At 33.6% G+C, this 12,639-nt stretch overlaps 1 protein-coding gene and 2 long non-coding RNA genes across 3 annotated transcripts; 1 reads left to right on the top strand and 2 right to left on the bottom strand.

The window, feature by feature from the left end:
* The first annotated feature begins 696 nt into the window (after positions 1–696).
* Positions 697–1,228, top strand: LOC143540713 (uncharacterized). The gene is made up of 3 exons (XR_013136633.1): positions 697–782; positions 874–1,057; positions 1,151–1,228. It is a non-coding gene; the product is annotated as an uncharacterized LOC143540713 (long non-coding RNA).
* Positions 1,229–2,530: 1,302 nt separating this feature from the next.
* Positions 2,531–6,433, bottom strand: LOC143540712 (uncharacterized). Its single transcript, XR_013136632.1, has 2 exons — positions 5,932–6,433; positions 2,531–2,820 (listed from the first exon to the last, which is right to left on the bottom strand). It is a non-coding gene; the product is annotated as an uncharacterized LOC143540712 (long non-coding RNA).
* A 3,336-nt stretch (positions 6,434–9,769) lies between these two features.
* LOC143540711 (protein SODIUM POTASSIUM ROOT DEFECTIVE 2-like) lies at positions 9,770–11,549 on the bottom strand. Its single transcript, XM_077033698.1, has 3 exons — positions 11,245–11,549; positions 10,353–10,428; positions 9,770–9,993 (listed from the first exon to the last, which is right to left on the bottom strand). The coding sequence occupies exons 1-3, from the start codon at positions 11,443–11,445 to the stop codon at positions 9,863–9,865; spliced, it is 408 nt and encodes a 135-aa protein (XP_076889813.1). The 5' UTR covers positions 11,446–11,549; the 3' UTR covers positions 9,770–9,862.
* Between the last annotated feature and the right edge of the window lie 1,090 nt (positions 11,550–12,639).

The raw sequence follows: 12,639 nt of genomic DNA, 5'->3' as shown, positions 1-12,639 counted from the left end.
ATAAAAATTTACTTCTAAAACGTGTTCACAATACATATATATGACTATGTATGTGTACATTTAATTTATGCTATTATAAAATATTTGTCACCTAATTTCGTAAATATGACCAAGTGTAATTATATTATATATGTAGCTACTTGATTTTCTTATTACGTTTTACAAAGTATATGGTATATATAAAGTATTCTGCTTCGACTTTTTGAGAAAATATGCACATTCTGATGACCATGAACGATGTGATGTAGGTATATATAAAGAATGATGCAGTACACATGTCGTTTCAGTTATAGATATGGATGCAGATAAGAGTTTTCCTTTGTATGAAAATGAAAGATTGCCAGAACAACTAAATGTGATGGTACTTACAAAAATGGATTTGCTCGAGCTCGCTCGGATGAAGTGTACTAGTCATGGTTTTCGAAACGTGGCTTCAACCGACTGGTTCGCAAACGAGTATAACCGCGTTGGCAAGACTGACAACACATGAATATGCGATGTAGGTATATATAAAGAATGACGTTGTACACCCATCATTTCAGTTATCGATATGGATGCAGATCAGGATTTTCCTTTGTATGAAAATAAAAGATTGACAGAACAACTCAACGTGACGCTACTTACAAAAATGGATAAAACGTTACTATCTGTTAGTTTTGTTAAATGCCATGCCTCCTCCTATGCTGACGAACATATTTTTATTTGTAACTAAGCTGTAGGCACCCGCGACAACCCTATAGTGCTATCAAGGTATTTCAGTGACACGCCAGACACATTTGAAGGTATGCTTCCATATATATACTTGGCTTAATTAAATGTCATATAATATATTACTAATTCAAGTATCCCTTGCTATTATAATAAATCTCAGAGGTTGAGTATGACGAATTCGTGGAGGGATATCGAATAGTTACAAAAGTCAGACATGTTTATCGCAACCTCAGTCTCCCTGCTGGTTATATACCGCCGATGCCGGAAATGGGAGTGGAGTGGCCCAAGATGATGCCAATGGAATACTATGAAAAGGATCCATATTATGTACAACTGGTTGCTTTGGGTATTACTATTATTATCTTTCACATGTCTTTTTTATTTTCTAACCAAAGTGCCATGTTTCACTAACTAACTCGTTCTGTTGGTTGGTTATTAGGTGTCAAAGTCGAACATATACCTGGAGGAGGCTGGAAGGCAACACTGCCGCACTACTAATCACATCTGAAATGTTTTGCTCAAATCCAAACTATATATATGGTGTATTCTCTATGAGTATGCAACTATGCATGATACAATTTACTAGTATAATTATTGATGACTTATTGTGAATTGAAATATCTATGCTACCCTAATACATATGAAATTGGTTTTAGTTTCTTCAATGAATCTAACAGCTCCTATATGGATAGGGTAAACCTGTTGACAAAATGATTAGTTTATCATATTTTCATAAAATGATAGTGTAAACCATAGCGGGGGGCTATTGATGCTTTTCTTCGCGAAGTAAATGTTGTACTACATGATTTCTCAAAGTTGAGTTTGAATTGGGGTTGAGTAAGGTATCACTTCTTGCACTGAGCAAGCTTTGAATGGTTGGTCATCTCGCACGCGAAATGTTGAAAAACTTTTGGGTTTAGATTGGTGGGTACAACCTTTGAACGGATGCTTGGGATTCTTTGCTTGCTGTTTTTGAGGGTATTGGCTTGTGAAAACTTTTGATAATGAGTGGCGTTTTTTGTGTTTTGAGTGTCATGACTAACCAAAACAACCAATACATGTTTATACTAAGGGCATGCTTGGGATTGAGTTTGAAAACAACTTATTGACTTATTAGCTTTTATAAACTGCCATTTTGAAAAGCCAGGATTTGTGGTTTTTCGAAAACAACTTTTTTAACTCATTGGCTTTTATGTTTGTCAAACAATTTTTTAACTTATTGGCTTTTTGAAAAATTCAACTTATTGACTTTAGTCAATAAGTTGTTTTCAAACTCAATCCCAAACATGCTCTGACATATGGAGTAAAATGATTAAAGAAAAGTTCATAAATGTTCTCAAACGGCTAGAAATTGATTCATAATTGCTGTTAAGACTTAAATTTATGTTGTGTTAGTAGAGTTTGAATTCAAATTAATATTCGCCAAACTGATCAATTTGGTACTTTATAACAACTAAAATAAAATAGTAAGAAACTCGAACACTACTTGTACCATCATTCATTTTAAATACGTCAACCTAACCTAACAAAACTTAAAACTGTGTAACTTTAACATGACATGTGTAACCATTTTAAATATAAGCTATTCATTATATCCTAACTAGTTTAACCTCTCCACACGTTAGATTTGGAGATGGAGAACCGACTGGATAGTAATGTTGCCAATATAGTACATTTATATGCGACCCGTACATGTATATATACTAAACATGTACATCTCTTGATCATTAACACCTAATTATTTAAAGAATTGTTAATTATTGGTAATGGTACGGTTCTAACAACTTTTGCGCGTTCATAGACAGCGGGCATGGAAGTATAAAACAGGGCAACTGGAATCATAATAAATAACATCATCAACATATACAAGACATGGCACATAAACATATACATGTTACTTGGTTCCAAAGTCCTAAAAATATCCATAAAGCATACATAAAGTATCCTTTTAGTACTAAGAACATAATATCATGTTTTTTCCATTTGGTTTCCAGAATAAGTTAACTGCTGATTATTTACTCCTTATATGGAGTTATACTGCAGGATACTTCCTACAAGGACTTTTTGATAAAATAACTTAATCCACAGGAGCAGCAGTTCACTAATGGCCTGCAAGAACAATAAGAACTTCAAAAGTAATCAACCAAAATTGTGATGGATATCGATTGATTGTTCGATACTATAAAAGTGAAAACTAACACCGAAAGAAAAATATAATCTTGTGAGAAAAGGCATTATTATCATAACAACTAGTATTAACTACAGATGTATTTAGATTTTAATAAATTGTACATGGTTACGTAAAACAAACAAAAAAACGCTCATGGGTGTTTGGTTGTGCATGTCCAGAGTTACTAATGCGAGTCGAATAATCAGCTCACAATTAGGCCTGTAAACAAACCGAGCGAACACGAACAAGGGCCTGTTCGTGTTCGTTCATTTAACTTTAAACAAGCACGAACACTTAATCGCCAAATATTTTGTGTTCGTGTTCGGTATTTAATAAATGAACATGTCCGTGGTCGTTTATGCTCATTTATTTAACTTCTAAATGAATAGTTCACGAACATAAATGTAAATGAACACAAACAAACATAAACGAACATAAATAAAAACGCTAAAATGAACACAAATGAACAAATATTAAATCATTAACTAGATGACACTTCAAGATAATATTTAATTATTTAGTATTAATATGTAAATGAACATAAACAAACATAAATAAACAGACATAAACGAACGTTCACGGACATAAATGAACGAGCGAAACATGTGTTCCAGTTCGTTCGTTTCTTAAATAAACGAACTTTCCGCCAAACGGTTCACGAACAGTTCACCGAACGCTCGGTTCGTTTATAGGCTACACGCAATTCATGTAATTCTGAATTTTTCGCAGTAGACAAAAAACCAGTTTTCTTATGACAACTCCTAACCTGGTTATCCGAGAGAGCAATCTGACGTTGAAAATGATAAGTTATAATTTATTTATCCGAAAAGTCCTAACCTTTGAACTAAAAAATAAGATCATAGAATTGTAATCAGTTTATTGACCACCCCAAACAATAACAATTGTGAGATGGACTATGGGATTGCTTATTTTCAAATTGATCATTCATGATGCATGAAAAATTACTAGTGTATCCTTACATTGAATAAGTTGCTTTCAGTAAGCTGTTTGTCTGTTTATGCTTTAACCATAAGGTGTTTAAAATATTAAATAAGCAATCCAAATTCCCAAACATACCCTTAGAAAGTGCAATAATCTTTGTCAAATTAACTTGATGAAATATCAATGTATACAACTCATGAAAGCAAAAGGCTTCCCCATGCATCCATCATAATAATGGACCACCAATTATCATACTCCAGTAGCTATCAGTAACATTAATGTTCAACTAAAGCAATTCATCTTTAATCAAAACTGGTGGTCAAACCAAACCGTTAGTTTTTGTTTCAGTTCGTTTATTAAGGTTTTAGTTTCACGGAAAACCGAAACCGAACCAAAAGTTCGCTTTCTACAAAAACATAAACTCAAATCGACGAACTTTGTTTCAGTTTGGTTATTTCGGTTTGTTTTTTTCGGTTTTGGATCAGTTTTTTGACTTTTTTGGTTTCATGCACAACCTTATCAGAAATATTAATATTCAACTAAATCAATTCATCTTCACTCAAAGTCAAAATAGATGATCAAACTGAAATCATCAACACAAAACACATACAAAACAATAACTTGAACTTCAATTTACATCAACCAAAATTATACCTTTAAATCTTCAGAGAAGACGAGTGATTTTTGCCCTCACACTAAAAATCTATAGAAACGGTTCGGTTTGTTTTTTTTTCCGGTTTTTTTACATGGAAGACTAACAAGTTATGGTTTTTACAAAAACATAAAATCAAACCGTCATTTTTGTTTCCGTTTGTTTTTTCGGTTTCATGCACTCCCCTATAAAAAATCTAGAAGTTCGGTTCAGTTTTCCAGTTTTAATTACACACAAAACCGAAGTTTGGTTTTTTCGAAAACATTAAGCCAAACCTTCAATTTCAATTAGTTCGGTAATTTCAGTTTCAGATTGGTGTTTTCGGCTTCACACACACCCCTATCAAAAATATTGATGTTTAACTAAACCAATTCACCTTTGTTCATCATCATCTCATCATTGTACTCAGTAAATCCCACCAATAGCAAAGCTATGGTAGGGTCTGAGGAGAGTAAGATGTAGACAACCTTACCTTTGACCCGTAGGAATAGAGAGGCTGCTTCCAGCGATGGTTAGATGGTTAAACTGAAACCATCACAACAAGAGCACACTGACTTTAAATATTCAAAGCTAGAATTGTAAAGGTCTGGTTCGGTTTCAGTTAAAGTCGGTTAACAACTTAACATACACATTAACTGTAACCATAGGCTGCCGGTTAGCCAGATTCACTTAACCACCATAACCGATCGGTTCATGGTTAATTTCAGTTACTATAACTCAAATTTGGTTGTCAAATATACAAATCATCAATTTACACATAAATGATAAAACACATCAACAATAGTATGTACATATATATGAATTAAAATGTTTGAAGCCAGTGGCGAAGCTTGGACTGAGGCAGTGGGAGGGCCGAGCTCAAAATGTATACAAAATTTCACAAACGAGGGGGGGGGCTCAAATTTTCGGCCGAAGAAGGCTAAACTTACACTACGTATAAAAATTTTCGACCGAAAACGGGTAAATTTACACTACTGCGCAAAAAAACAGGGGGGCCGGGGCCACCCCGGACCTCAATGAAGCTTCGCCCTTGTTTGAAGCTATAAATGGAGGTATAAAAGACGGAGATAGACGCACAAATTTTTTAATTTTTTGAAAAAACACAAACACACAACGCTCGGTTAAAGTCGATAAACATTAATGTTCAGCTACTTTTGGCGTTATTTTACTAATTTCGCGAAACGTCGTTAAAAGTAGCATAAGGTAAATCACGCATCACGTGGTGGCGTTGAAATCCGAAAGACAAAGGTACATGCACCAATCGGCCAGTGTCCGGATGGTTGACTCATGTGTGTCTTATGCCCAAGGTTTGATGCAAAACTACTATCGAGCTAGGCAACCTCTCTATTCCTATGGGGTAGAGGTAACTGGTAAGGGTTGTCTACATCTTACACGTATTGGTGGGATTTACTGAGACGATGATGAAGTAAACAAATTCATAATCAAAAGTATATACCTTTCAAGAAGAGGAGTGTTTTTTACTACCCTCACACTGAGGACTCTCATCAAAATTCTTAGACGGATACTTAGCCGTGACCATCCCAACTTCAAACACCAAATCATCACCACTAATCTTAATCCCAGTGATCCCCCACCACTGGAAGAAAGCCCTAACCCTAATTCCGTTCAACTCAGCGATCCGATTCTCCACGATCTTACCGGTGACCTTCTTGGAGTAGGTGGCGAGGTAGTTGTCCGGCGGGAGGATGAGGCGGCATGGGCGGCCGAGGTGGACGGCGAAGTCGCCGGAAGTGGTGTTGAGGTCGTAGGAGAGGACGTCGGTTGGGAGGAGTCCGATTGGGAAGCCGTGGTAGGTCAGGACGGAGTGAGCGGTGGGGAGTGAGTTAGGGTTAGGGTTAGGGTTAGGGTTAGGGTTTGGGTTTGATGATAATACAGAGATGATGAAGGTGAAGAGGATGAAGAAGAAGATGATGATAGGTTTGGACATGTTGAGTTTACAGAGATGAAGATATTATTATTATTATTATTGTTGTTGTTGTTTGTTTGGATAATGATGAAAGGAAAGAGTTTGTTTGTGTGTAGGTGGTGATGATATTTGTGATGATGGCATGTGCAAGTTTGACCAAGGCAACAAAGTTTAAGATAAGTGTATACTTTAAACAAGGTTTGAAAACGGATTTGATCTTGATAGTGACTTATAGAGGTTTAAATCGCTCATATACAGCCTGATACAAACTATATATTAGGGTGTTTTTCGTGTTTTTCGAGTCAGGTTTTTCGGGTTTTAAAGTTTTAAATCTTAACCCGAAATCCAACCCAAATCTTTCATGGGTTTTCGGGTTCGGGTAATTTGTGTTCGGGTTTCATTGGGTTGGGTTAATTGGGTTTCAAGTATCCTAGAAAACAAAACAAAAAACAAAAAACAAAATTAAAAACTTCAATGCTAAAATTAAAATAACATATTATTCTTTGCTCGTAACGCAAATAATCAAATAATAAACCAACATAACTTGATAAAACAATTCAAAAGAGAAATAAAACTAAGTAACTAACTCGAACCGTAATCTTTTTCAATCGGACATGATTTAATTGTTCGACTACGGTTGCTATTAGTAATAAATGGAAAACACAGATTAACAATAAACAATCGATCCATAATAGTTGGAATGACAAAAATCGATTAGGTTCAAATTCTGATAGATTTGTTTGCTAAAACTAAGCCTTACACCTAAAGATATATTTAATTTCAAAACTATAATTTTATTCGGGTTTTTCGGGTTGACCTGAAACATATAAATCAAACCTGAAAACCAGCCTAAATTACTTCGGTTCGGGTTCGGGTTAGTCTTTTCTCGTGTTCAGGTTTTTCGGTTCGGATTAGTTCGGGTTCAGGTACAAGTTTTTTCGGGTTGGGTTTCGGGTTTCGGGTAAAAGTGACAGCCCTACTAAACATAGCTTGGGTTCTATACAGTTTGTATAGGCGAAAAGTGATATGTACTGATCTATGATGGTATATAAAAATTTTGTGTCTTTGAAAATGTTAAAGAAATGCGTTAAGATGGATGTAGCCGAGACAAAGATGTGTGGGTAGATCATGGGGGTGTTTGGCCTAGCTTTTTATATTTTGGCTTATGCTTATATCCTTATATAGATAAGCTAAAAAACCATTTTCAAACAAATTTATTCAAATTAGCCTATATAAGATAACAAGTTTAAGCTTAAAAAGCTAAACCAAATATCAAATTAAACTTATTTTATAAAAAAAAAGCTAAAAAAGCTATAAGCTTTTTAAAAAAAGCTAGGCTAAACACCCCCAAGGTTGGACAGAGTAAGAAATGTGGTTGTGGGAAAGATTAAGTGTGAGTAGTATATTGTATTAAATAAGGGGTGACAGATTGAGCTGGTTTAGGTATAGAAAGAGGTGAGGAGACAATTAAGAGGCTGTTTGGTTCATTCAGATATGAATGAATCAGATCTCAATGAGCATCTGTCCCATTCAGCAACAACAGTAAGTCTGAATTATTCAGACCAAATTTTAACCATTCAGATGTTTTTCTGATTGGAACCAAACAGTCTGAAGTCTGAATGAAACAGATGTTTACATCTGAATGGTTCCATTCATATATAAACAAACAGCCCCTAACTCACTTGAAATTAGCGGATTAGGTGGGATTTGAGAGACATGCACCCTAAGGAGTATATGGTCAAGGATATTATTTTTCTAGGGGTTTATTATTATTATTATTATTTTTTATTATTTTGATGATCTTTGCATGTTACCTTCTACGTTTTGGTTTCATTATATGCCATATTTTATTTTAGTACTATTTGTGTTCCTGTTTTTTAGTTTTCTTCACTCCCATTATATGTTTCTAATACATTCTCATGCCCGAATATAGTTTTGAAGTCGAGGGTTTCATTGGAAGCTATTCTTAAGATAAATGTGTAGCTTGCCTACGTCACACCTTCTTTAAACCTTGTTAATAACCTAACTATGCATGATATTTTAGAGAATTATGGATTAAAAAATTAAAGATGGGTTAAAACTTAGTCGTTCAAATTTTACGTAGTAAATAGGAATAAATTTTAATGACTTAAGTACAAAATTTTTACAATAAATAAAAGTAACCAACCCACAAATTCACAAAAGATACATGTTGTTACTGGATTGCATTTTTAGTATGGGCTTGAAACAACTGAAGCCCACATCACTATTTGTAGGGCTTCAAGCTTTTAGTGTGTTCATCATGATTCATGATTATACATGATACTTATAGTATGATACAACTAGAGCCTAGAGGCGACCAATAAAAGTGATTAACAGCAGATATTATATAATGGATTAATGACATAACAATATAGCATGTCATTCGTGTGACATAAGTAAGTAGGTGGGGGTGGGGGGTTGATTCTCTCATTAGTTAACAAGTATCCTAATGGGGTACTCGAATGGAGCCCCTTCCTCCCTTAAGTTTAGTTGTCTTGAGTTTGTGAATGTATGTTACTAGTTTCAAGGACTGAGTACCCGAATCCGAATGGTGCTCCTTCCTCACTTAAGTTTAGTTGCCTAAGTTCGTGAATGTATGTTACTAGTTTCAAGGACCGAGTACCCGAATGGTGATCCCCCCCCCCCCTTAATTTAGTTGCTTAAGTTCGTGAATGTATGCTACTAATTTCAAGGACCGAACTTCACATTAATAAAATGGACATGTATAGAAATTTTCAAATCGTGTTCCTTGGTGATGTATGTTTAAAATCACCAAATTACATATAAATAAAACGTTTTACACGATTACATATTATAATATGTAAGCTAACGGACCTAGGTTATCAGGAAGAATAGATAAACACTTATCGACTACGTTTTTTACATCCAGCCACTACTTTAATAGCATAAAAAAGATGGACCTTTTTTAGTACTTACTGACGACAACCGAAGCCCACGTCAGTTATAGAGCTGCTACGTTTTTTGATACATTTGGGTCTCTTGCTCCCGATGCTGTTACGTTTCTAAAAAGAGTTCAGCGGTCGTGCATAGTAACTCAACGACGCCAAAGAACGATAATTTTATTTTCAGTAGGATCGATTTTGCCATTCAAAAGGGGGTGGCGGCGCAACTTGTTGCCCGCTTACCTGCCTCTTTATTGTAATTGGATCCTTTTATTTGAAATGACAATTTTTTTCTAATGAGTTAAATAAGTATTGTTCAGGTTTTATAGAGCTTGATGGCTTGTAATGTGTAGCTTGTAAGTATCAAACTTTGTTTTGAGTTCATAAGTTATAACATAACTATACTGGATCATACATACATAATAAAAGATGTTAAGCCGAAGAAGAAAGTAATTCAAACCATAATATATGGGATTTTATATATGTAAATAGATAAATAAAAGCAGTCACTAATATCAGTTACAATATTTCCAAATCTATGAGATAGGTTCAGTCCAAAGTTGTGCATTTTTGACCTTTGAAACACTCTCCAACACCTCAAATGGAACAATGTCTCCCATAACTACCACCATCTTGGTTTCCAGGTCCACTTGGTAGGATGTAACTCCTGTTTTTTATGACCAATAATTAAAAACTCTATTATTCTTATTGGGATAATAAATCTTAATAAATAGTTACATAAAAAGACAGAAAAAAAATCAATATTATATAAAAATGTATTTTATACCTTGGATATTGTTTTATTGTTAAAATAGTATTTAAATAGAAAAGATAAGATTAATAGAGAGTGATGATTTCATTTTCTATTTCTAATTATATCCAATTTAAAGTTTAAACTAGTGAAACGAGGGATGTTTTACAATCATTTTCATTTGTATCTTGATTTATTATAAGGATACTTTATATATTTATAATAAATAATATATATAGTGTTTAAATAAAACAATAAATGATTTGAAATGTTACCTTCCATTTTGGAGATGTGTTTTTGAACCTTCCTTGCACAACCATTACAATGCATGGATACCCTTAGCACGACCATCTATACACGATCCAAGATAAGAGGAAAGAAATGCATGACCGCTGCATAAGCATGTATTATATGCAATGCAATTTAATTCATGTTCGTTTATTAAGTTTTTATCTGACAAACGGACGGGTCACAAGCGCATAGCTTGAAAAATGTAAGATGACATATATTAACTTTTTAAACGAACGTAAACAAACATATATTAACCTGAAAATATAAATTAACATTGCTAATCTCGAACATTAGACATAAGTCCATAATCATCCAAAAAATAAATCAAGCTTAACTAAAAAAATACTTAACAAAATAAATCCTAATCACTATTTAAAAAAGTGTGAACGGTTTGAGTTCCCCAAAGTTTATATGATTGGATAATAAACTTAAAAATATAATATATAAAACCTTTAATAAAAGAATGAACGTATATAACATTAAATAACATACACAAAAATACACAAAAATGTCACCGAACGTTCATGGATATAAATGGACATAAATGAACGAACATGACTTTTGTTCATGTTCGTTCATTCAATTAATCGAGTATATTTTATTGTTCATGTTCAGCCGTTTACTAAACCAACAAAGGTAATTAAGTGAATTTCCTGCTAAACATTTCATGAACAATACGTTATTATAGTCGGATATCTTTGAACCCCTTTAGTAGTTTTACGACCCGAGGGTCAACAAACCCCTCACAACACCATCTGGTTGCGTTGATTACCCCATGTGAAGAATATGAGCTTTTGAATGCAACAAACCCAACTTGTTATGTGCAAAGAAGATAATGTTTAAATGTTTAGAATGGTTATGAAGTTCAAGTATTACCTTAGGCTTTAGAAAGAAGCCAAGCGTTTGAGGTTTATCTGATGCATCTTTGGACTGATCCACAAGTGGTTCTCTCTCAAACTCATAATCATCTTGGATTTCAAAGTTATTAATGCAACAAAGACAAGAACTTGCACCGCCATTTGTCAGACAAAAACTGTCTAAAAACTTGCCAAAACTCATCATCTTCTTCTTCCCCATTTCAACCAAGAAAACCAATATCAAAAGACAAGATTTGAAGTGAATATATATATAAAGATTTATTGAGGAAGAAAGCGGGTCAAGACCCGAGTTTCAAGGAGAAGATCAAGGTGTTTGATAAAGGGTGTTCATATAATATATAATGAACTTGTAAGTGTATATATATGTGTGTTTATGATTATATAAGTATAAGTATATATAATTGTGGTGTGATGAGGTAGAAAATACAAGTGAGAGAGCATCTAGTGTCATGTGGTTATGTGCTTTATAATAGGAGAAAGAATTTATAATGTTGCATATCTCACATGACCAAGTTGTAAAGAAAACCAAAGAGACAAGTGTTACAGCCTAGCTACCTTCATAAAAACATGTGAATATGTTTCTTCAACTATTTTATAAAATTAAGTCATATGGGTCATATTATCCTACTCTCCTTAATTTCATAGAGCCCTATACCGTTGAACGATTGAGTTATTTTACAAAGGCCAACAAAAATGAGAAGTGTGAGAAGGTATAATTAATTAACATGTGTCAGGTATGGACCAAAGGAAAAATGGTATAAAAGTAATAGTACACATTTTCTCTCTCCACATTCAAGTCAAATGTTAATTCCCCCATCATTTTTAAATGTCTATAATTTTTTCATATGATATTTTTTTAAAATAAAATTCATCATAATAACAAGCGTTTTTTTCTTTAATATGAGTATGATTTTGTTATATAAGAATTAAAAATAATTTACGTCATTGTGTCTTTTTTCGTCGTTGGGTATTTCTGTTTGTTATTGTGTTTTTTTGCCATTGTGTCTTTCAACTGATCATTGTGTTTTTTTAAATACAAACAACACTGTTGTGTAATAATATGTAAATATAATGAAAAATACCAACAAATTATCTAATACATAAAACACAACAATGACCTGAAACGTAAAACATGTAACGCAATGACCTGAAACGTAAAACACAATGGAATCTACATATTACACAATAACTAGAACGTAATACACAACGAACATAATACTATTTTTCTCAAATTAAGTGAATATTGAGCACAATGACTAAAACACAAAGATAAGTATAAAGACAAATGTTGAACACTAAGACACAATGACGAACGAAAGACACAATGACATAATCTTTGTTTTAATTTTTATATAATATGAGTATCGGTTGAAAAACACAACGACCAAGATTT

The sequence above is a fragment of the Bidens hawaiensis genome, unplaced genomic scaffold, assembly GCF_021521415.1.
Source record: "Bidens hawaiensis isolate Kalapana, Puna unplaced genomic scaffold, B.hawaiensis_p1.1 tig00012327_1, whole genome shotgun sequence".
In the NCBI taxonomy this organism is placed as follows: domain Eukaryota; kingdom Viridiplantae; phylum Streptophyta; class Magnoliopsida; order Asterales; family Asteraceae; genus Bidens; species Bidens hawaiensis.
Note: the sequence above shows the minus strand (reverse complement) of the source record. Positions and strands in the feature narration are given on the sequence as shown.

Excerpts from the sequence above, each read along its gene's own strand:
- LOC143540711 (XM_077033698.1), bottom strand. The coding sequence starts at position 11,445 with ATGGGGAAGAAGAAGATGATGAGTTTTGGCAAGTTTTTAGACAGTTTT. Across the intron at positions 10,429-11,244 it reads GCTTCTTTCTAAAGCCTAAG|ATGGTCGTGCTAAGGGTATC; the intron begins GTAATACTTGAA and ends GATCGTGTATAG. Across the intron at positions 9,994-10,352 it reads ACACATCTCCAAAATGGAAG|GAGTTACATCCTACCAAGTG; the intron begins GTAACATTTCAA and ends CATAAAAAACAG.